Source organism: Camarhynchus parvulus, chromosome 8, assembly GCF_901933205.1.
Source record: "Camarhynchus parvulus chromosome 8, STF_HiC, whole genome shotgun sequence".
In the NCBI taxonomy this organism is placed as follows: domain Eukaryota; kingdom Metazoa; phylum Chordata; class Aves; order Passeriformes; family Thraupidae; genus Camarhynchus; species Camarhynchus parvulus.
Genome location: NC_044578.1, coordinates 5,982,917 through 6,008,235, shown reverse-complemented (window position 1 = coordinate 6,008,235; position 25,319 = coordinate 5,982,917). Strand labels below are relative to the sequence as shown.

At 39.6% G+C, this 25,319-nt stretch overlaps 1 protein-coding gene across 2 annotated transcripts in view; it reads left to right on the top strand.

Annotated features, from left to right (window-relative positions):
• The first annotated feature begins 16,428 nt into the window (after positions 1 to 16,428).
• Positions 16,429 to 25,319, top strand: part of OSBPL9 (oxysterol binding protein like 9) — a 57,922-nt gene continuing 49,031 nt past the window's right edge. The window contains exons 1-2 of one of the 2 annotated variants that reach the window (XM_030953706.1): positions 16,429 to 16,626; positions 25,249 to 25,299. In XM_030953706.1, coding sequence (XP_030809566.1) covers positions 16,516 to 16,626; positions 25,249 to 25,299 — 162 coding nt within the window. In that variant the 5' untranslated portion in view covers positions 16,429 to 16,515. The remainder of the gene's footprint in view (positions 16,627 to 25,248; positions 25,300 to 25,319) is intronic. The other variant, XM_030953708.1, reaches the window with a different exon arrangement.

The following is a 25,319-nucleotide window of genomic DNA, read 5'->3' as shown; positions in this document are numbered from 1 at the left end:
ACAAGAGAACACTACAATCATCTAGCCAGACTCCAACAGACCTTCTGTAGAGACCTGTTAATTTCTGGGTTTCTTATGCCTAAAACATGCAATCTGTGAGTCCTACAGTGTATCTTCTAGGAGGATATCTAGTTACCAGAGCATGTGCATTGATCATTATGAAAACTGCATAGGAATTATCTGCTTATTCATCTTGTGCTGCGCTCTTGGCTTCTTAAGGTGGTTTGCACACTTGCAAAGTTATAGCAGCTTTGAAAGAATTTCTAAGTGGGTTGTGGGATGATCAAATTTATACAAAACTGTAGCAGTCTTAAAGAAACACAAACTAGGATATTAAGGTAACTGCATATTTCTTCATCTCTAAGGTGTTTCCTGTTCAGATGTTCAGAAGTATTTGAATATATCTGAATTTAACTCCTTCATCTGGCAGAAACAGAGTACAGTATGGGATCATTGTACCTCTTCGTTTTGTAAAATGATGTCATCTATATTGCCAGTATTCAGAAATGTGAAGGCTAAAATTGTTTTTGAACTGTAGTAATCAGAAAGAACAACATTGAATTTTTATTAAGAGAATGGTAAAATTGAAAATAACCTGAATAGGGCTCGAGTGAATCTCTTTAATCATATTTGATGGAAGAATTGGCAAATCTGAAATGCAGCAGTACAGATCCATGCTATTTTAAAGCATACACAATTTATCTTTTCTTTTAGACTGTAAGCATATTTTCTCAAACTGATTTATATTAGTCAGTTTCATGGGGCTACACCTCATGTTGTAAAAGAAGAGAAAATGTAGATATACACAAGAGGTCAGCTTGACCTCTAGATAATTAGCTGGATGACTGACAGCACAATGACATTTTTCATTCAAGACCATATCTGAAACCCAGAAAAATCTTCAATAGGCATTAACTTGACATGTCCAGCTAATGTAGCAGTTGGAGATTTTGCTGTTCCTTGAACAGCTTAATACATGTTCTGAAATAGAACAAGCAACAGCACTGCTGAAACAGCATCAGTGTTCATTATAAATTAAACACATCGATACCATAGTGTGTCGTGTATATTAAACCAAAAGGAGGTTTGAAAACTAATATGTTTACAAAGTAGCAGGCAGAAAAGCTTTTACCAACAGTTTCTTCTGTTCCCAGTTTCCTTAGGCATGTTGTCTATACCATAAATCCACATTGCTCATCTTTCTGAAACAATTAAAAGATTATGTTTTAAGAAAATAGAAAATATTAAAAAATATAATCTACATACTGAATTCCCAGCCTTCCCCTAACCTAGAATTAGTTTACTCTGCCCTTCACAAAGATTATTAATTTCAGAATTATAAGATACCTGAAGTAATTAGATAAAACAGCATTTGGTATTTTTTCTTCTCATTAAATGATTTGTCTTTAAGACAAACTCATGACTGTTAATGGTAAAAGACCATTTTTATGGCATTACTGTAACTCTTGATACTAGCAAACGTATCTTCTTGAGATTTCCTTACTTGCCCTCCCAATCATTTTCATCCTCTTATCCATTTTTACCTTCTCCACTTTCTTTCATTTTCATCTGGTCTTAATTACAACCATAACAATGTCAAAATGGTTCAGAAAGTATTAGAACAAAATAGCACCAATGCAGTAACATTGGTCATAAGACAAAAAATAACCTTCACAAATCACAGTAACCTATAACAGCAACCCAGTCTTCAAGCTGAGAAATTCAGGTCCCAACATTTAAATCACATTTTTCAATTCATCCTTATTCAGGACAACACAATATTCATATTTTATTTTACACTGGTAGTTAAAACTTCTCCTAAATGTAAATCATGTTGCACTTGCTCTCAGCAATGAAGTCTCTCATGTATGGGAGCTGCAGTGACAGAACAGAGATCTCAGCTGGGTTATGGCAGTGAGTGCCAAAGGTTCAGTGAGATGAGTCAAAAGGCTCAACAATGGTGGAAAATCAATCAGATTTGAAAAGGTGTTAATGATTTAGCCCTCAGAGTAGACAAGGACAGAGATGATTCGACCATTTTAGTTAACCTTGATCAAGTGACATTTAAAATGGTGGTTTTGCTGCTATGGGAAAGCTCACAAATTATTGACAAATACAGTGAGACGCAAGAGCAAAGCATTACTTTCCTACATCTGTATCAGTGCTGAGAGCTGTAAAGGAGCCTGCAGATTGCACTCTGTGAAAGCTATCAAATACCAAATTGCAGTGCTCTTTCTGCAGGCAGGAGGAATTTCCACAGATGCTCTTTCAGCTGCATTTCCCTTCTCAAAAGCACAATCCTGCTGTATGTCCATAAAAGAGAAACCACCATGTGGGATTTTTTTATTTACAGCCCTGCAGCAGGGAGTGGAATCTGTCCTGTTACTTGGCCAACTATTGCACAACATCAGGAGGCAAAATGTTCCTTTAAGTGCAACACATGTAATCCCACTGGTGTCAACATGTAAGACTAAGGAATGTTCCCTTAAAACCTCTCTTTGCTTTTTGGACTCCTGAATAAGTGACATGTAATTATTTTTTTTTATTCTTCTACATCAGGTTGGTACTATCAATAATAGAATGTAACTTGACTGATGAGGTAGTACTAAAAATATTTGTATTTATGAAAAAGGTTTTAAACACATACAATAAATATCATTGCTAAGTATTAAAGACTGAACAAGTAAAGTACAAGATCAGTAAATAGTTCACAATTCAAAATATGTTCTCATTTGATTGTACACACAATGCAATTAAAATATGAAATATCCTTAAATATGACCAAGTTATTTGCTTAATGACTGATTTGTTTACTGGTTTGGTTGGTTGGTTGATTTGGTTTGGGTTTTTTTGTAAGATTAAGTTGCAGAAGTAATGCAGCAGTGATTCAGCTTCAATGGCATTGTTAAGGTGTGCATGTGACTGATCAGATGCCAAAGGGCATTAATGGACTTTGAACTCCATCAGCTGACAAGGACTTGCTTTCCTCTGTGCCACTTTATGTTCCTGTCCTTTTATCTCTAATAAAAGATATCTCACCTATTGAACAGGTGAAGCTAATACAGCTATAAACAGATATAGCTATGCAACAACTACAAAGTGAAAATCTGGTGACCATTCATAATAAAATGTTTCTTTAAATTACTTTTAGTAGCATTGAAAGCAGCTGTGGTAAATTCCAGTGTAATCATCGTTGTGACCGAGAAAAATACATCATGGATTTAGTAGCTTCACAACAGTTTTTCAATCAAACTTCCTCTCTTTACCAAAAAAAAAATCAATTTAAATATATTCTGGTTTTAAAAATGCACTGTGGAATCTGAAAGATTCTGTTAACTCTCACTGTTATTGGTAATACTAATTTAAATGTGATTCACAAAACATGAGAAGCAATTGAAGAATGTTATTTATAAATATCTACATCAGATTACCAAAATTATTGATGATGATGCATAAGCATCAAACCACCAAGATTTTTCAGATACCCATATCAGTTTAATATGTTGAATCAGTTCAATGACAAACAAATTTGACCTTCTCTAGAAGAACAACCCCCCCTCCCCAAAGTGCTCACAAGACAAATATATATCAACTGACACAAAGAACACTGAGGTCCAAAGGAGAAAAGTATCAAGGTTTTAGGCATATAACAGGCAAAAGCCATATAAAGCAGAAAAGGTCAGATACCTGGATGAGTTTTGCAGAAACAGACGATGTATCCTTCCTGAAAGAATCTCCATGATTCAAAAGACATTCAAATTCCATCCAAAAATTGAAACATCCTTGATTGTCAGTCTCTTTATGTTTAGTGAAGAGTTTGTTCCTATTGAAATTAAGTTCACAGTAATGTTTTTCGTTACAGAAATATCTGTACAAAATGATTTAATAAATTTCTCTCTCCTTTCCTTGTGATAGCATTAATGATGGTAAATTACATATATTCAGATGAGCATGAGAAAAAACCACTCCAAAATCATCAGTAGAGCTATTTAGTTAACTGTAAAATGAATACATAGATGAGTTGCTTAATTTAGCTCAACTCCTTAATTCTTCTAAGTAGGTAATAAATCCCAGGATAAAAATCAGCTGTGGGTCTCCTACAGAGGACTGCAGAACTGTTCCATGTTGTGCTAGATGGCACAACTGCCAGCCCAGAAATACAAACCATGCAGGTACCTTGTAGAGATCAAGGTGAGGAAAACCTGTATTGTTGTATCTCTAAATACAGGTATATAGTTACTAATTAAAAGAGTGGAACAGAAAACCTTAGGTGGGAGTGGGTGGAAGTTTTATGTGTGTTTTAACTGTATTTATCATGTACATTGGACAACAAATTGAAGCAGATCCTACAGCCAGGACTTTTGCTGCCAATGAGGCTTGAAAGGGGAAAAGTATCCAAAGATTGCTTCAGGACATGGATGAGAAAACTTCTGATCAAAGTCTCTGAAAGAAGCACAGAAGCTTGGATTGCTTCCTTGGATTTCTAAATCCTTTCATGGATATTTTTCCAATCAGGCTACTAGAAATTTATTGTATTTTTAATTTAATTTCTACTTCAAGAAGTGTGGTAGGGGCAGGACAGGCGGCTTGGCATGTGGAACAACTGGCACAGATGAAAGCCAGCCAGATGGCATTAGGCTAAAAGAGTTCTCTTGTCCAAAATATAGCACCCACGTCCTTGGCAGATTCTAAAACCAGCACAGAATCTGTCTCTGTCTCTCTTTACCATTATCACACAGCTGACTTTTATATACATCTGCAGTTCTGATCCCTGCCCTTACAGCTTTGCAATAACTTCACAAATTTCTCATACGAGGAAAGCACTTAACAGGATTCAAGAAGGAAAAAATTTTAATTAGACTTCTTCTTCTTTCAGGTAACTCAATTTTTTAACATTGATGGAATAATGTTCATAAATTTCTGTAGCTCTTTGGGGATTACTAATTTAAAAAGTAATAGAATTTAATCCTTGAATAAGCAATGTAATATAAGGATCTATTTTTTAGCAGATGAGCAGATTAAATATATCACAAAAAGTAAAACGCCTCAAATTTTAGATGTTACACATTTAATTGCACATATGCAGTTATTTGATTAAATGAACTATGCGAGCTACTTGAACCAAGAAGAAATATTTCCAAGCTCAATCTAATCTCATAATTAAGATTCTTCATGTACATCAAATAAGATCTGCCCAAACAATACATCTACATTTGGTCAATGTTCTGTTCACAGTTTATTATAAACTATACTGAAGTCTGATCCTCACTACCAGAAGACTCAAACTTTGCTAATAATGCAATCTGGGAGTTTGCTTAATGTGAAAACCTGTCAAAAAGAAATATAATTATCTAGAATGAGAACCTGTGACAAAACTGCATTTATCCCTCAAATCCCCTGGTTAGTTCTAGATTTACCATTCTTTCCATCACTGAACTATGTGAGCCAAATTTTCTTCTCATACACAACTGCACAATTGCTATCCAAGTCCACAGGTTCAGAGAACTTCATGAAGAGCAGATGGTCTTATGTCAGTCTCTAGTGCTTGGAAAGAAATCTCCTCCATCTCCAGCCAGCATGAGATTCAACAGCCAGAGAAGTTCTGCACAGTGCTCATGAGAGGGAAGTAAAGTGTTCCCCTGAAAACTGGACAAGGAAATGCCTAAAATTGCAAGCTGACTGAAAGAGTAAAAGGAATTGAGTCAGCATTCTGGGGAAAGGAAGGAAAAGGGAGGGGTAAAGCAAGCAGCATATTCTCAAAAAAAAAAAAAAGTATGTTCAAAGCAGATACCATGAAAAAGATAAGTGCTACTAGTATGCCATAAATAATATAAGACTCACATAATGCACCATTAAAGTTTATGGATCAAATCCTCTTTCCTGGCCATGATGTACTTAGGCATTACAAAGACTCTCACAGAGTTGATTACAGCTCTCTGATTCACTACCCAGCCCCGTTCATCTCTGGCACTGAGATGGGACTGGAGATGACTCATTAATAGAGGGAGCCAAATTGCAATTTCTCTACCCTACATTCCCTTTAAGACACTATTTAAAGGGGCTGTAAAACTGGCTTATATATTTCCTCTTAGTTCATTCAGAACTTTTCAGTCTAGAAGAGAAATTTCCTGGACCTTGGGTGCTTTTCTCTTGTTTTGCCTTGCCTGAGCACTGACAGGGGGCCCAGGACAATAAGCAAGCCCTAAGGCTTTCCCTTTCTAAGCCCCCTCAGGTTTCTCCAGCTGTGTGAATGCTTCAATTTGTCCCAAATAAACAGAGTTTATTTAGATGTGTTATGCACATGTACATGCACATCCATGCTCACTGATCACTAAACTCCAAAGCCAATTCAAATTTCTGGTGTTCAGGGGAGCTGTAAGCCTGGGTGCAATGTGCCCTCCGAGCATGCATAATCTGAAACAGATGGCTCAACAGATGAGCTGCCAAACACTCAAGGCCAATTCAAATGCCATCCAAAAGTAAAAGTTATGTGGGATAAAAGTTTTTCTTGTCCCACTTTGGATAAACAGGGCCTATCCACTTTGAAGATGATTCTTTCTCATTTTCTGCTTGTCTACTTATTCTTTTCAAATATGGCATGCTCTAGAAAACAAATTCAGTTTTTACCAGCTGCCAGCATGTTCCAATCTCTTGGTTGGGGTTTTTTTTAATAAAGCTCCATACTCCGGAGTGAAGAGATTGCAGGGTTATTTGAGCATAAATTAAAAAACAAAGCTGACAAGGAAAGAGCAAAATACAGGAACTTTCTGACCTTCAAGGCTGCAGAGAAAAGGTTGAAAATATGAACTGTTCAGACCCCAGAATTCCTTTTTAACTCATGCTTTGGTTAGCAGCGTTTAAGCACAAATAAATAATTCAAATTGCATGGACTATGAAGTGTATTGATTTCCCATTGAAACACTCTGATACATGGTACTAGAGAGCTCTCCCCAGCTTGTGATACTTCCTACCTTCTCCACAGGACTCCCCGCCCATAGCTTGCCTAAGTGGGGGCATTGCTCCTGCAGGCATTATTATGCCTTGGGCAATGTCTTCACTGTAAAGTAAACCTGATTTGGAGCTACCATATGTCTTGATTTTCGTAAAATCAAGACATATGGTAGCTTCAAATTTTTTTGACACCTGGAATTTTTCCTGAGGGCGCGCGCACACACACACAAACACACAGACAAACAAACACCCACCCACCCATATCTATGTGCATATATGTCTATTAATCTATCTCCCCAGATTCCGTATCTAAGTGTCTGAATTTCTTAACATCAGGAATCCTGACACAGGATAAATTAAATACATTCCTATTAAATACATTCAAAAAACCCAGACAATGGCAGATTGCATACTGCAGAGTTCTGGTGTACATGAAAAAAAAAAAGAACATTTCCAAAATGTAATTACACAGTCTAGGCACTCACAGTACAGAATATGCCTGTGTGGCTGCTGGGAACAGAAATGACAGCCATCACTTCAGTCAGCCAAGCCCCACTGAGATCAGTCACACTGCAGAACATTACCTATGCTTCACACTGCACCAGCTGACACTGCACTGATTCTCCCCTGAAATGCTTAAAGCACTACAGTACTACAGTTAAGGATTTGTGGATGTAAAAGATTCAAGCTAAAACACACAAAGAAATTTTAAGTTAACTCCACAGTCAAGACAAACGGTGTAAGATTGGTCCACTACCTGCAAGAAAAAGAAATTTGCTGTCTCTGTGTTTTAGAAAGTCTGTGCAATGAGTAAATGTAATGCAGGGACTGCAGCAATTAAATGTAAGATATCCCTGCTGATATTTAGCAGAATAAATTCTCATTCAAAAGTGTGAACCCAAACAGATCCAATATTTTACAGACAAATGGGTTAATGTTATCAGTATATAAATGACAGCTGGATCTGGGTAGGATTTTGTTTTGTCTAAAATTGACAGATATGCAAGCCAAAATCTGAAAGACAGATAAGACAACAGCTCATTTGCTACTGGTTTTGCTGTATTGAGAAGAGCTGTATCTGTCCTCTATTTGTCAGACTAGAAACATAAACTAGAGAGTGTAATGCTAATGATACACTCAGATCCTCCTCTTTTGCTTATGCATTATGAATAGCAGAGCTTAACAGAGTAGTTACATGCTTTAATCTCTTAAGTCAGTGTCATAAATTTTATTCTTGATTATGTGCATGTAATTACCTCAGCACCAAAGGAACACAAAAGTGTGAACAATGTTTGGGCTGTTTGGCCTGGAGTGGAAACACCCAACTGAACTCGTGCTTTTCTTTGCTGGTAACTTATTTCCAAAGGCTCAAGGCTGCTAATCTCCAAACTATATTGCACATATGACCAGTAAACTACAACAAACTATTTATTGTGTATACCCCAAGTAAACACACCACTGGAAGAAACTACCATGTCCTAAACATTACCAGCTTCAGCTTATGCTATGCAAATTAAAGTTTCACTGTACACTGCAGATTTTTTTTTATTGTTAGACTTCCTTGTAAGTACATTCCTTACAAGTTTATTTTCAAAAACTAATTCTCTTGGGCAATGGAAAGCAAATTATGTAATTCTCAATTTTGTCAATTGTCCAGAGAATTTGGTTAACTCCAGTAGCACTTAGAGATTTTAATATTAATGTTATTGTAAGATTTTCTTAGAAGTTACATAGCAGTTACTGCTGCAATAGTTTATTGGGGCATTGGGAAGTTCACAGACTGAACTTTTGAAACTTGGAAGCAAACAGATGCAACAAGGCCTGGATTTTTTTGGCTTACAAAGTGAGTAACAGAGCTGCCTTGTGTGTGCTGCTGCCTACAAGCTGAGTAGGATTTCCTTTGTTTCAGTCCATGACATCTGGGTGTATTTCAACAGTTCCGAGCAACTTCAGCTTCAGCAAAAATCAGCAAAACTGTTCATGTTGGAGAAGTGGCAAAGTAAGGTCTGACTACTAAAATGTAAAAGTTAGGCTACAATATTATTAAAGATCCCACAGAAATACCACTCTTTTACTGAAAAAAACCCTCTGACAACCCAAAACTCTCCTTGAAATAATAGTTAAAGAGTCCCTGGGTGAAAATAAGTCCCTAAATGAAAATAAGAAAAAAAATAATATTAATAAAAAATTATATTAATATTAATAATGAAAATTAGTAGTAATGGCTCAGAAGAAAGGTCTAAACAGTTCAATGTCCTGTCTCCAGCAGTGTCAATAGCCAATGGCTATGGAAAATGGTAGGAGTGGAGAATGTAGTGAGGCTGCTCTGGTGGACTTCCCAAACTTCAAATGATTTACAGTTCAGAAGTCACCTGAGCTGGATTTAATTCTTGTGAGTGGTTGTTTTACTTTGGACAGCAGCTTAATGTATCCAATAATATATCCAAGGCTTTTTTGTCTTCACCCTGCCAAGACCGAAACCTCACCAGGGCGTGCAAGGGCTTTCCCTGATCCTTGAACCTGGGTTTTCTTCCAAGCTGGTGGAGCTGCAGGAGGTGCTGCTCTGAACTGAAGCCTCACTTCATCTGGAGATCTGATGTAGCTGCATTCTGCACAAGTCTGAGGGTTCACACATAAGTGGAATATTCTCCTGACAGCTCCTGAGAGCTGACACAGTGGCAAAGCACCCATCTGCTTTCTAAATTCTGGTCCAAGTGCACATCATGACTTTAGGGGAGCAATCTGAGTGTATTCTGCCAACTACTTCTTTTTCTTCTACTAAATTAGTTTTCCCTTTCTTTTTTATTTTCTCAGAAGAGAGAGAGAGAGAGAGAATTGAGTAGGATGGAAAAAAATTCTGCATTTTTGCTTTCACCAGAACAAGGAGAAAGCAAATCCTTTAAGTAGGCATGAAAAAGGACTTTTTCATTCTCAGATAAGAAGAAGAAAATCTTCTCCAGTTTTTGGTAGGATAAACTTTGCTAGTTTTGTCTCTCATTCTTACACAAGGAACAGTAACCCTAAAGAAAAACCTTTCTGGCATCCCAAAATCAGGGCAGTATTAAATGAGGGCTTATACTGTTCATGGACTCCTCCTACACACAAATCCCTGGGAGTGATGCTAGACCTCAAGAGAAATTATTTTACCTTAAATTCCAGAATAAAATGTAGAGGAGACAGAAACTCATTCTACATTGACACAATGGAAACTTAGTTTTAACAGATACCCCTTTAATACCTCTAGTTATGGAAATTAAAAGAGCAACAAAGGCACACATTGTACTTGTGTATTATGATGGATTGCTCAGCTCTAGGTCTCCTTGATTTTACTTTTATCCTTCCTTTCATCACTTATTTAATAGCCTAAAAATTACCACAGTCAGATGTCTGTTATTAACCTGGACAAAAAACCAAAACAAAACAAAAACCCCAAAAAACCAAACCAAACCAAACCAAAACCCAAACAAACAAAAACAAAACAAAAATTAAAAAAAAATCAGGGGAAAAAAGATGGGGGAAAAGATACTTTCCCTCCAAATTTTACCATGACTTTGTACCACTGAGTGTGGATACTGCTCATAACAGCCTAAAAATATGCATATATTTTGGAACCTATCTGTATGTATAAAATGTATAAACACCAGTTTTAAATACTACCTTTGATATTGCTGTATCTATTAATAATAAATAAATACAGTGTATAAAGAAAAACAAACAGTCCTTAATTGAAAATAAACACAGCATATAATCCTTATGAATAGTGACAATACTCTAAAATACTAATTGAATTCTTAGCTTTTCACTTGCTAAATTTGCTACACATCGAACTCTAAGTCTAAATTTTGTGAGAAGATGACGATGGATGGATTGCATTCTTGCTAAACCGACTATAAGGAGCAAGTAACCTTATTTGAACATATTAATAGGGCAAACACCATGAAAAAGGGTAATGAGAAAGCTTTGGGAAAAGAGATTATACTTATTTGCCTTTTTGTAGCAGTGGGCTGCATTCCACAGCTGCAATGAAGGAAACATTCCAGTTGAGCAGCATTCCTCTGTATCTTTTCAAAGCCTCTGTGGAGGCTAAAGTAGGAATCACTTATTTGCGGTTGAGAAAATAGCAGGGACTTCTGCATTAAATTTTAAATACATTCTGCTCAGAGGATGATAAGATGTTTAAATCAAATGATGAGACATTACCCATCTAAGCAATGCATTAGGAGTATGAAATGGGATTCAGCACGCTGTGAATTCTGAACTCCTGTACTCAGCAAAGAATCACAGACTCACACAATACCAGGTTGGAATTACCATATTATCCTCAAGGATAATATGGTCCATTCTTTCTTGGTGAAAGTACAGACTAGGCAATATGGCCCAGCACCTTGAATTTTAGAAGTGTCCATGGCCTGTTGATCTCAAGAGTAAATGATGATATTTTAAGTTTTATAATAAAATAATACAAAGATGACAATGAATTGTTCACCAAAATTCATTCCAGCATTTTTCTACTTGCTAGATTGATTTTCAGATTACTAGAGCTCAGCCAGCATAGAGATGGAAAATAGCCTGTATAACTATTTCTTCAGTATAAAGGATAGGTAATTTTAAAAATTATTTTGTATTAGATTTATACTATGTTTAAGTTACAGAATCTGTTAGAAGGTGCTTTCCCCATTAAATTTTTGCTGCTATTAATTCCTTCTTCTCAGAACACTGAAGATCTCAAGTGTGATCAGGATATGTGGGAAGAATTCTTTGTCCTCTGAGTAAAGTGACTGCAGAAGATTATCACATTTCTTAACAGCCAAGCCCCCCAACAAGCCCAGAAATATACTTCTTGAAGAGATGTTGAGTCCTGAAGTGTCAATCTACACTCCTGCAAGTCCCAGATAAGGTTATATCAAACTGTCATGCAAAACCTGAATTTACTCTTAAGCGACCACACCAAAAATTTTTGTTACTGTTTCAAAGCTACTCCAATTTATAATGTCCTTAAAATGCATTTCTCTGTAGACCTTTTAACAGGATTTGGCCATTAGGTGAGTCACTGGAGCTGCTTAATTAAGCAGCTCCACTCCCTGTTTTTAACACAGAGCAACATCTGACAAACTCCTCCCTGTCCCGCCAAGGGTCCGTGCCAGTGAGGTGAGTCAGCTGCGTCTTTGCTGCATCATCCCTCTGACAGACAGCACTACAGGGAGGATTAAATAACTGCACACAGAATAAATCTGACTTTCTGCATCATCTCTATCTTAAATGCAAGAGAGATCTTCAGCCCTGTCTTAAATGGTATTGCAGTTTGGCTGAACATATTCCATGGGTTTTGAGGAACTGGCTCCAATATTCCAGTGCAGCTTTAAACACACCATGGAAGGATGAGATTCTGAACTGCAGGAAGGCAGATCTAATGTTCAAAAAGAAAAGCTCATTCTCTTGTGAACTTCCACCAAACACAGCCATAAGCAACATGCAAAAACAGAACAGGGATTCTGAGATGTGATGGCTTGTCCCATACAACCTGCTATAATTTGATTTTTTTTCCAGAATATGCTAATATGGAGTCATTTAGAAGACTCAGAAAGATCTGCATAACCCTCAATGAAGTTTCTCATCCCTGACCAATTTAATGAATTTATGACAATTCATTAAAATCAGAGAAAAACTAGAATAAAATGGACAAAATTGGAAAAATGTATTGCTAATGGTTTTTATTTCAAAGAATCATAGAGGAATTGGCAAGAAAGGCCCAAGAGAATTATTTGTTTGTCTCAGAAACCAGCTACTGTCCTCCTTCCACTGTCTTGTTGACTTTTTAATAAACATTTGTATTAAAACCAGTGACAGTATAATAAATCTATTCAGAAAATCTACTTACAATGGCACTTACTGTCATACTTGATTTAATTGTCCTCTTTGAAGAATGACTGCTTGTAGGGTGAAGGTGATTCTCTCCCATCTATCTTTCTCTCTGTAATCCCCTAAACCGAACATAATTCTGAAGAAATAAAATAAAAAATGTTTATGCTCTGACAGTGCTCCTATTCTTAGTGTAGTTGGGATGTACACAGAGGGACTAGAAAATACCTGTAAAGGCCAGTAGCTGGAGACTGAGGATGACACAGAATGCTCCATCTTCTACTTGATTGTAGTTTATTACTGCATTTGTTACCCGTAAAAAATAAAATGGAAGGAACGTTTCCCTGAAGGTACAAATAAAAGACATTATTTGCTATCAACAAGCAAAAAAAGAATCATCCACTATCAGGCTAAAACATAAATTGTTAATTAGGATGATTACATTATCAGTAGTTGACACAGTGAACTTACAGGACAAGCCATACAAAATTAAAGTACCAGCACATTTCTGAAGTTGGAAAAGAAACTGAAACAGAATGTTATTTGTTCTCTTCTCAAATGCCTTCCTTATGTTCCTCAGAACCCCAAGCAATTGCAGCTGTTGGGAGAACCAAAAGCCACTTTCATTGCTGCCAGTCACACTCCCAGACACCCTGAAGGAAACCCACAAGCCACAACTTCATCACTGAGGTTCTTCTGAGTTCAGCCATAACTTCAGTAAAATTACAACAGAAAAGCATTTTCTTCACAAAGGATCAGACTTCCAGTGTTCTCTTGCTTCCATTGTCTAGCCTGGTCCTTCACTGGTATTCACTCTGACCAGCAGTGTCTTCCTTTTGTTTAGAAACCACGAAGATTTAAACTGTAATGGGCAAAAAAATATAATCTACTGGACATGCTTGGACAAAGAAAAATAACACAGAGGAAATTTTTAAAAGTAGGGTGCAAATTGGGATGTCCTGGAAAACACAGGAAGGACTGGGCATATCTGCGGTTTCCCCCTACATTCCTGCTGGGCCAGTCTGAGTACCCTGGAGGCCGCTTCATGGTCAGGAAATGTGTGTGTGGCTGGGACACTGTGGCAGGATAATAGAATTGAGAGCTCTGGGAGGCAAGAGAATGGTGCTGGACAAGATTTTCAGCTGATGGAGCAGTGCATGAAACAAAGGCAGCACAAGGTAACAGCTGCTGCCTTCAGCCCAGTTCTGTTACCTCTGTAGTACGTGATTCTCTCAGGTGACAGTAAGTACTAAATGGTGCAGAGGGTGGCACTCCAGTCTGAGTTAAGTTGTGTAAAATATGGAGAACATCACAATGAAACTGTCTATAATTACAGAAAATAACAGCTCTTTGTAACTGATCCAGATGGAATTCAGATAGAACAGGTTAAAGCAAACCAAATTCTTCTATTAAGAAATTACTCACTAATTTCTATTTTAAACCATTTTTAATTCAATATCATTGATGCTAATGATTTAAAATAAAAAGTGTATAAAAAAAGATTATGGCACATTGGTGATTTCAGTTTATTGATTTGTTTAAATGAACTAAAATGTTTGCATTGATCTTTCAAAAGAATTCTAATAGGCCCCAGGAATCTTTATCAGAAGGATCTAAGTAGTTCATCCTAAACCCTTCAGTAGTGCCCTTATGATCCATGCTCAATATAGGGGAGTTATCTGACAGGCACAGAACATCCTGGCAAGAAAGTGCACAAACCTGTATGATCTACCTTGGATGCTCAAAGACTGTCATTTCAAATGTATTTATTTCAGTTTGTGTGGGGCTTTCTGAAAAACAATGATTCTCTGATCTCTCCCAAATTACTTTAGGAGATTATCCACACTACATTTCTAAAAGAAACCTTGAGCTGAATTCCCCCTTTTATACCTGTTAACACCATTTTTCCTACTCTAAACTTTTGGCTAAAACGAGATATCTAAAATACATGCTTTTTCTGATGGATACAAGCCTTTGTCACATTTCCCCCCAAAAAAGAGTCAAAGAGAACAAAGAACTGCTAAGATATGCAGTGTAAACTGAAATTCAGGAAACTCAGCCTCTGGCAAACCAAGGTAAATAAAAAGCTCTTCTGTGGAGAATTTCCTATTGTGGATGCTCTGCCCACACACAGGTTTTTCAGGGTTAAGCCAAGAGGGGTTTTGTTCCATGAGTTCTTTGCATTGTTTCAACTTCTGTTGCATAATAGAGCCAAAGGAGTGATCTGAGATAATAAAGCTCCAGTCCAGCTACAGCTTTAACTGGCAGCACTAGTAATGTTCTGGCACCATCTGATGTTTTTTGTTTTGCTTGCCTGGGTATAATCTCTAGGCAGCCCCGCTTTGTTTAGTCAGTGAAAATAAAGAACAAAAACAGACTACTAAGGTCATATGCAGCTTGAAAAAAAAAAGTAATCTAAATTAACAAGACGTATTTCAAAAGCAGATTGTGCATTAGGTACCCTAAACTGGTAACTCCACGCATAAATACACCACCAGGTGACTCCAAGTAGTACCAATGCTCCAAATTCCCATTGGTGACAAACTAGTACATGATGTGACATGCGATATGGGGAGACAATTAGAAATCTGGAATATTTCTTATTTCCTAAGATGAAACACACTGCCTTTGTGTGATTCTTTTACACTAAAGGGGCGATTTTCTATGAAATTTTGTTTAACTTAGTACTAAAGTTGCAGTGTTGTGAGACACTAAACCTGCTTTAGCCCAACTGTAAAGGCATTTAAATAGACAAAGAATAAAAAAGGGCTGTAAGGTGGAAAGGAAAAAATGTTACTAATGAACACGGTAGACTACATGATAAACACAAACCTCATGGTAAAAACACTGCTTCTGCTGCTTTATTGTTGATCCCTAGCAGGGAACATGAGTATCCCTATGGGTCCTTTGAAGTTTTCATGTTAAAGCACAGCTCAAGTTCTGTACTTATGTCAGGGGAGATCAGTGCCAAAACCATGCCTTGTGCTGAACAACAGATTTGCAATTGTCCGTAGCTCCTGGGGAATTCATTCCACATTCTTGGATCAGTCCATAGGAAAGCTGTGTCACATTGAAGCTTTAACTTTTAAAGGTCATCTCGAGTCATGAATGGGTTTTAGACACTGTGGACGTGGAGCGCTTTGAAGAGAAGCCCCCTCCGACTCCATTGTTAAGCCCACTTTGGTTTAGACTTAAGGCACTTAAAAAAGCAGAGAGGCAGAGGGACAAGCACACCAGCGAGAGACGCTCAAAGCTTCCAAGCGGTGCCAAGTGTTCTAGAGAGAAATTAAAAGATCCCAAAGTGCTTTAGGGGACGGGATGACGCCCTCCCGCCCTCACACTCCGCAAGGCCAGCGCGCCGTGCCCTCATGGCACCGCCTCACAGCCCTGCCCCGCATCTCGCCCTCTGCCTCCCCCGGGGCCGTGAGGAGAAGCCGCGGGGACGGAATCCCTCAGGCACCGCCGTCAATGCCGGTACCCCGAGCTCCCTCTCTCCGGACCCCGGGGCCGCCCCCGCCGGGCCGCGCTCCCCTCACGGCCCCTCCCCGCTGCGCGCGCAAACACCGCCCCCCGGGGCAGAGTGGCCCCGTGGCCCCTCCCCGTCGCTGCGTGCCCCGCCCCTCCCCGCCCGGCGGCGGCCGAGTCTCTCCCCCGCTCCCCTCACCGAACGCGCGGCGTGCGCGGCGGTGCCGGTCCGGTGCTAAGATGGCGTCTATCATGGAGGGCCCGCTGAGCAAATGGACCAATGTGATGAAGGGCTGGCAGTACCGCTGGTTCGTGCTGGACTACAACGCGGGGCTGCTCTCCTACTACACGGTGAGGGGCGCGGGCGGGCCGGGCGGGCGAGGAGGCGCCGGGGACCGGCTCAGGCGCAGGGTGGGGGCGCGGAGGGGACTCGGGGCGTGCGGGCGCCCGGCGGCCAATGGGGAAAGAGGAGGCGGCGGGAGCGACCAATGGAGGAGGAGGAGGTGGTGGGATCAGCCAATGGGGCGGCGCTGCGGGGAGATGGAGTGGCGGGGGCGGGGGGCGCTGTTGTTGTTGGCGGCGGGCGGCGCCGCCGGCGGGAGCGGCCGCGGCACCCGCGCGGGCTCTCCCGGCAGCTCCGGGGCCGCGCACCCTCCTCGGGCGACCCGTGTCCCCCTGTCCCGGAGCCCTGCTCAGTGCTGGCCGAGCGCTGTCGGGTCCCGCTGCTCCCCGCCCTGTCCAGCGGGAACTCGCGCTGGCCTCGGTCTGGGGGCTCAGCCCGGGCGGCGGGCGCGGCCGGTGCCGCATTCCCGGGGCCGTGCGCGCCCCGCCGCGCTCCGCGCTTCGTTCCCGCGCCTCTCGGTGCGTTACGGCCCCGTTTGGCGGGCTCGCTGCGCCCGGCAGGTGCTTCCCAGAGCCGGATCGACTTTCCCGTTTCCGTTCAGGACTTCCCACTTCCCAGCACAAACTTTTTTTACTGCGGTGTGTTAAGAAACAGTGATGCTTTTCTTAACTTTTTCTTTTCTTTATAACCCCTGCCAGATCCTGCCTTACTGGCTTGTTCACCTTCCTTATTCATATTTTTACATATCTTACAACTATTTTAATGTAGGATATATTTTTTTCCAAGGATGCACCCTGAAATCTGAAGGCTCACTGGGTGAACTGCATTCATGCCCCAAAGTTTTCTTCTCATGGAGCAATTAGTGTATCAGGCTGAATAAAACACATACAAATTAAACCTGTAGTAAGTTATGATAGATTTACAGCAAAAAACTTGACATATCACATTGTTTATGAAGCCTTGTTTGTGCAGAAGCATTGCATATAAAACTTTTTTTCCTAAATCTGGATTTCCATTATACTGGGAGAAGCAGGGGTAAGGCTCTTGTCACAGAACTGTCACATGCTCTCAATTTTGTTCATGTGGGTTCAAAATCTCACGCCTGGGATGTGGATGGAGAAATGGAAGTGCTTTTATAGTTGCTATTTAGTGGCTCTTCAAATGTCAGCTGCTTGACAGAGACGAATTAGTCAGTGTGGTCTAAGTAGCAGTCCAAGGTGCAAAGTCATTTAATGCTCAGCTACAGAAATAGAAACGTTTGCTGATGACTACTGTGTATAATTATAATTCTGGATATTGCACTAACTTTCATCCTATGATCTTCAGCTGTTTAGTAGAATTACATTATTTAATTTTTTTCCTACGACTGGGTACCTCTACATGTACATTACACTTTTATTTTGTATAAATTATTATGTTCTCTGTCAATATAACAACTTTTAGTTCAAAAATTTAAAAACCCTTCTTTAACTACCTATCCTTAAAAATTCAAGTTGGGTTCAAGGAATAAAATCATGTTCTCTGCTTTATGTGCCTTTACCACTGAGAAGTGGCTGGAGTGAACATTTCCTTCAGAATGCTTTTCCCATCCACGAGCTCTTTCTGCACATATGTCTCTGAAGTGCTCACTAGGCTGTTCTCCAGACATCTGAATTCGTTCTCTTACCTAAGGCTGTGTCCTGCTGAAATCTGCCTGCCGCAAGATCTGGTCCTTGGGCACGCCCTGCTCTCCCTGTGCGCTGGCAGGGCTGCTCCCAGGGCAGTAGGGTCAGCGTTTGAAGGATAACTCAGACCTAGTCTCAGCTGATCACACAGCTCTGAAGAACCAATTCTGCCTCTGAGAAGGTGATAGGGCACTGTTTGCTTCAGCTTTAGTGTTAGAGTAGTAACTCTTAACTGGTAGTTGATGAGGCTCGTAAATGAACAGCATGCTGTCTGAGCCTGGATCTGGCCTCTCCCAGGAGTGTAAGGCAGGGCTGGGATGGGCTGGGCTGGTTCCAGCCCGGCTGTCTGGACACCCAGCCTGGAAGCAGTTTTGTTGGTGCAGGGGATTACAGGTAGCTGATCAGCCTGTGCCTGCCCATCGTCTCTCCAGGCTCCCCAGCCTCAGTAGGTTCTGCAGACAGGAGACACTTTCTCCAGCAGATCCCACAGCCTGGTAACCTTTGGCTGGGCAGCTGTGGAGAACTGCAGGCAACTAACTCCTGATGCAGCTGAAGTTTCCATTAGAGCCTGAGCCACAAACTTCTTCATAGGCGTGTCCTTGCACTCCTGGACTCAACCCTCCTTGGTAGTTGCCTAAAATAGACTGCAGAAAAACACCCTTAATGTGAAATAAACATTCGAACAGAATTAGTGTGCAGTAGCACTGCACTCTGGGGGGGAAATAAAAGGTTATGCTTTGTCTTTTGGGGGAAGGAGTAGCTGTTAACCTCAGTGTGTTTTGGATACATACACCAGGAGCAAATGAATTCAATGAAATTCCATTTCTGGAATGATTAGAACTTTAAAGGAGCAAGTCAAAAGATTTTGCATCAAGTCAGAGTCAGGAAAAACAGAAAAAATGTAATGGTCACATTTATTTCTGTTTTCATTTGTGTGTTCCATGCTCTGTACTTGTGTTGCAGTGAACAATAGTAGTGCTACTTGCATGTGTCGATGTGAACCTTCTCATGTGCATTGACAAGGTGTTTTACAAAGGCCTTTTACCCAAATTGCCAAATTGTTGGCTTTTTCCCCACCTCTGTTAGCCAGGAGCTTTTTTCCTCATTCAGAATTGAAATGTTCACCCTCAAATTTGCTTACAGTTACTTTTGTGTAAAGTTACTTACAAATTCTGTAATTTACAGAGTATGATTTGGACTTGTCATCCAAATATTCTTTTCACATGGTTTTGCTTAAATAAATGATTGTCTGATATCAGTAAATGGCCTTTTTTTTTTCTTTTCTTTTTTTTTTAAGCAAAATATGAATTAAATGACAGTGTGCCATTTTTACCATCTTGGATCAGTTTGACCAATGGCTTGACAAATTATTTCTTTTTTCCCCTCAGTATTCTTGGATTTGTGACTCTACTCATGCTTCAATGCTTTCTCTTAACTTATATATGTAAGTTACTGAAGCATTGGGGTGGTTCACTGTGTTGTTGGCTTCACTGAAATATTTAGCAAACAAATCTTGAACTGGCTCATTCCTGCCTTCTACTGGTGCAGGAGCTGTAAAGTTGTTCCATGAGCTGGATTCCAGATGAAAAATAGCTTTGTGGTGGTTTATTTTTTCAGCTGAATTCGTTCTGTTGTTTGTTTTGTGCATGTCAGTGTAGAAACATGTGTGTTGACATTATGCTGGGAGGAGAACATGAAGACAAAGAAATGGTCAAGAAGGGGGAGTTGAATGCAATTTGCTTTTTGTTTGTGTTTTCTGGCAGAAGTGCTGTCTTAAATACACATCAGCTATAGCCTTGATAACCCTTGGGAATTCTGTAGAAATAATCCAGTGAACCACTCAAGTTTGAAAATCTGATTTAAATTCTAGCTTTAAGTGTACTCTTTAAATAAATATTTAAATTGTATAATAAATTGAAAGCAGAACTGGCATAGCTGTGCAAACAGTGCTAAAAACAGTGCCAGAAGAAGGTCAGTTCCTTAAAGTATTTTAAAACTTCATGGATATATGACATTTGGTGATATTGAAAGGAGAACTATTCAAAATGCTGCAGGCTTAAAGAACTGCCTTGCACAGTGAATGAGGGCTGCCAGAAAAAATTGTTGTGTATGACAGCTCCATATTGTGTGCTCCTGAAACCAAGCTGGGGAACCTCCCATCATCTTAATGGTTTTTGCACCAGTGAATGCCTGAAGAATGGATTTTACTGCCGTTCTTTTGTTCATCATTCCATCAAACTACTTTTGAAACATTTGCTGGTCGACTGCTTTCAGGAACAAGAGCTGTGTGAAATCAGTTGTTGGGAAAAATAATTGTGGCAGTATGAAATTATCTCTCCCCTCATGTTTTTCAAGACTGCAGCTAGTTAGCAACTTTAATACTGGTTGTATTGAAGAGCTGCTTGTGGGTTGTACAACCCAGCTGTTGAGGAGGGGGACTCAAATTTTGGAGCAGTTTTATGAATCTTTGGTGGTGAACTGAAAACAAACCTTGTTGACTTGATTTCAAATGATGCCTCCGAAGCTGCAGTCATGGCTCAGTGGCCCCATGGTACAGACTTTCAGTTAAATGCTTCTTTCAAATACAGTTTCTCAATCAGCAGCTGCGTGCAAAAATCCCAGGAAAACAGGAAAAAACCACATCTGCTTTTGCACAAACCTTCCCTCCAAGGTCTCTGTTTTCTATTCTCAGATGAAATGACACCTTTTTCTTATAATAACTTGCTCTGTCATATGCCCTGAAAACAACTCAGTGAGTCTATTAAAAGCAGACAAAGCTGTAAGGGAACTTGTAATAATAAAAACAATTCTGAAATTATGGTCACGGGATATAAAATATTGTTGCTTGTCATACAACACTGAATTGAATTTTGTGCATAGCTTAAAATTTGTATCACAGGTTTCCATGCACTGAATAAACTGTTAAAGGATTATAACTGAAGTAGTTGACTCCTCTGTAGTAGTTAGCTTGCAGCTGCAGGCAGTTTAGTCTGTAGCTGTGCATTTTTGGGGAAGAGGCTGAATGGAGAGTTCCAGGACTGGGCTGTACCTTTTACACCTTGATCCAGTTAAGGCCTCACATGTTTTAATTTCTCATAGGATTCTCTAAAGCAGTGTAGTGCTTTTCTCTGCCAGGACCTATAAAATGTTGCCTTACCTGTTTCATATAATCCTGGTATCTGTTGGGGTTAGATGAGCCCCAGTGGCACCTCAGCTATTGCTGCAGTGTTTTATCTCCTGTTTTATGACTGCACCCACAAAAGTGCCAGCTTTGGCTGCACAAACAGCAGGGCTGTGAGATGCTGTCCCTGAGCTCAGGGAGCTTCTCCTCTGAGACTGGGGTGTGCCTTGGAAGGGGAGGAATGGTGGGGCTGGGAACAGCCTGCAAAGTCTTTAAATTGTTGAGGTCTGTTTCTGCTTTAAAAATGAGCATTGCCTTAGGGTTTGATGAGAAAAAATGACTATTATGGAAAGTGATCCAAATTTAAGCTTCTCTTGTAGATAAATTGCAGAGATTACTGTTTATAGATACAGCTTGTTCCAGGTTCTTCATCCTTAACAGGAAATAAATGTCCCAAGTGGTTTTGCTCATCTGTGTACTTATGTTAGGGATTTCCATGACAGCACTGAGTGAGTCAGAAATGCACCTCTTCAAGTTCTGCCCTTCTGTGCAAGCAGAACTCGTGCCTGAGAACTTTGGGAGGCAAAGAGCAGCTGGGTTTTATTTGAAACCTTAAACTTTGCACGCCACAGCTACAACTCAGATGAAAGAGTAGCGCTTCAAAAGATGAAGGAGGGCTGGGGGTCTTTGGGGCTTGGGTTAGGATTCTAATTTTGTTTTGTTTTCTTTAAATAGGCCAAAATATTATTTTAATTTCTCTTCAGAAGTTGTAGGTTACCTGAAATGCCTTATGTTAGATCCGTTCTCTGTGTGATCGACTTTGCTATGTGGATGTAAAAGAGGAACCAATAAAGGCCACATCTTTTTGGAAGAGACCTAAATTCTCCCTGCACTAATACTCTATAGCTTTATTCATTTTTACAAATTTTTATTTGAGTTTCAGCTGAAATTTATCTCATATTGCTGTCTGCTTATAACCTGTTCAAGTCCTTTATCATCACAATCAGTACAGTGTGTATTGAAAGCTTATGGAAAATGTAATTTTATGGTTATAAAACTGAGCACTGAAAAAGATAGCTGCATATTAAAATTTTAAATATAAAAGGAAAGTAAAATGTGGGTGGGTTTTATTAGCCATTTAGAGATGTCTTTCTGCTGTATGAGTTTTTGTTCAGTGAAATGGAACCATTCCTCAAAGCAGTTATGGGATGGCTTTATTTTCAATAGGATATATTGGATAACCTAATTTCAATCAAAGGATAAGGGGAAGCTGAAAGTATTTGAATTGTATTTTTTTAGAATCTTAGCTGGGGAGGGGACAAAATCTAAAATGCCAGCTGAATTTTGTTTTAAAGTGCTGTCCTGCAGCAGCAGTGGAAGGTTTGCTGTCTGCCAGTGAGAGAATCCAGCAGTGTGTGTGATGGCAGCTGCCTGCTCTGGAGCTCAGGGAATTCAGATACTGAAATGATGAGTGCTTTATTGCACTTAGGTAGGATGAATTCCATTTAGTGCTTTCTTATAATTGATATTAACCAAGTAAAGCTCTGTCAGAAGATGGTGAAATTATGGCTGTACAGGCCCACACTCTGACCTGTTATTCATCTTGTGATTCTTTTTGCAGACTAAGAACATTATAAAGTTTAAACTTAATTTCCATCCCATTAAAATATGGTGGACAAGAAAAAGGGAGGCTTTTACTGTATCTTTTGCAGCTGAGTTGGTGGTCAGTGGAAATGGGGGTTCTTGGGATTCTGCTCTCCCTTGCACTGGGAGGAGCCCTCAAATTCCCTGCATGTCAGTAAGAGCTATAAACCCTTCCAAACCCAATCTCTTCTGCTTGCCTGTGCTTTTTGTCTGCTCTGGTTCTGTGCCTGTGCCCAGCACAGGGAGCTGGGAGGGCTTTGCCTGGCTCGTGGGATCCAGGTCAGAACTGGTCGGGTCCCTGCAGCCTCTGCACTGTTGCAGCCTCAGTCTAGATATTTTCTTTCCTGCTTAGATTATGCCAATATTTCTTCCAGAAACCACCAGAGGGAGTGATAAGCTCTCAGAAGTGTCCTCCCGTTTTAGGAGAACTCTCAAGGCAGTGAATATAAAAAAGTAAAAGTGTACTCTAGTGAGCTATGTTTCAAATATACACAATTTCTCATAGGAAATTGTTGGAGAAACTTTGTAACTAGATCCTCTCTTGGGTTTGAGGTTAAAAAAGACCAAAAAACAAAGCAGTTAAAAAAAGAGACCAAAACAAAACAATGTTCCAAAAAATCTTCCCTATGTACTTTGTTGTCTAAAAAGAAATATTATATCTGCAGAATACTTTATGGAGGCACTGCTGGTCTTTACTTCCATTTCACTTTGACCAGCTAACATGTGCTGATGTAAAAACAAGTAGGTTAATACTGATGGCTTCTAACACTCAGAAGACAGCTCTGATAAATTGGAGCCTGAATTGAATGAGAGGTCAGCTAAAACATTATTTGAAGCCCCAAGTGCTGTACTTGTACATTAGTGAATAGGACTGCTTCATTCTTTCCTCCTAGCTATATCCAAAACATGTTTCAGATAAGGAATAATTAGTGACTCTTAAGACTGATACTTCTTGTCCTGTCTTTTTTTTTCCATTAATGTCAGCAAGATTTTATTGTCTAATTGCTTCAGTGAAAATAGGTCTGGTGATAATAACATCAATATATTGTCTTGATGGAATTATTGATACACTGCTGGAAAGGAGTGGGTATTTCAGAAGATGACAGCAAGAGAATCTCATCATGAGACACCAGTGAGAATTGTTGTTTCCTTGACTTGAAAGAATGTGGTTTGACTATTTGGGTGGCAAGAGAGAAGGGGTTTTATTAGACAGGACTACCTTTCAAATAAGGCTACAATAGCAAGGAATTTATAATTTAAAAAACAGGAAGTGTGTGTGTGGGTAGTCAAAAACAGCCCTTACCAGAAAACTGAGTATTCAGGATGATCTCACTATTTTCTTTTTCACCTTAAATAGTTTGTGTGTGCTACTTGGGCTTGCCACTATTGCCCAATAGCAATGGTTACTGTCAGCTTTGCCTGTGACACTGGTGGGAATAGCTGAAAGCTCAAGGGCCACTGTTTCAAGCTGAGTTGACTGTTTAGAGTACCCTACTTGGGGGGGAGGTTGAAGCTTTTTTTCAGTGCTTCAAACAGGTATTAAAGAAGAGATTGAGTAGTTTTGCAAATAGGTTAATGTGCAAGTTTGAGCACTGGTTATGGACATAAAAATCCTATTTTCTGATCTGGGCTCCAGCAGTTTAAATGGCTACGAAGTTTAACTTTTTAAACTGTGATAATGACAGTGGGCTGTACTAGCTAGGAAGTAGATTTACAAACAAGTCTAAACATGAATTTTGTCTCTGCCAAAAAGGGTTATAAATCAGGGGAAGTTTCTGCCAGATTTATAATTTCATTTGTGCAATTCTGCCTGCACAGCTAGATTTTGTTTCATGGACACTTTCCTGACAATAGGAGAGAAAGGAGGAAGATGTGAATCAGCATACTGCTGATTTTTAATATTTATCAACTCCTTTCTTCTTCCTTTTCTTTTACTTTCTGTAAAGGCATGGACTGCATTTCATAAGTATTTCTTGAAGTTACTTAGGAAACTTCTTGAAGTGGGATCTTGTATTCTTTTGAAGGATTCATTTTCCATACCATGGCGGTGGGAACACACCAATTTTCTAACAGAAATTGCATCTTGTTTAGTCATTCACTAAAACATGGTGTAAAAATGCTTTATTCTTTTTCTGTTGGTTTGAATAACTTTCTTCTTACTGTATCTGTTAACCCACTGATCTGTTTTTTTTCTGTTTCAGTCAAAAGACAAAATGATGAGAGGCTCACGCCGAGGGTGTGTTAGACTCAGGGTAAGTGTTGTTTTATTCAG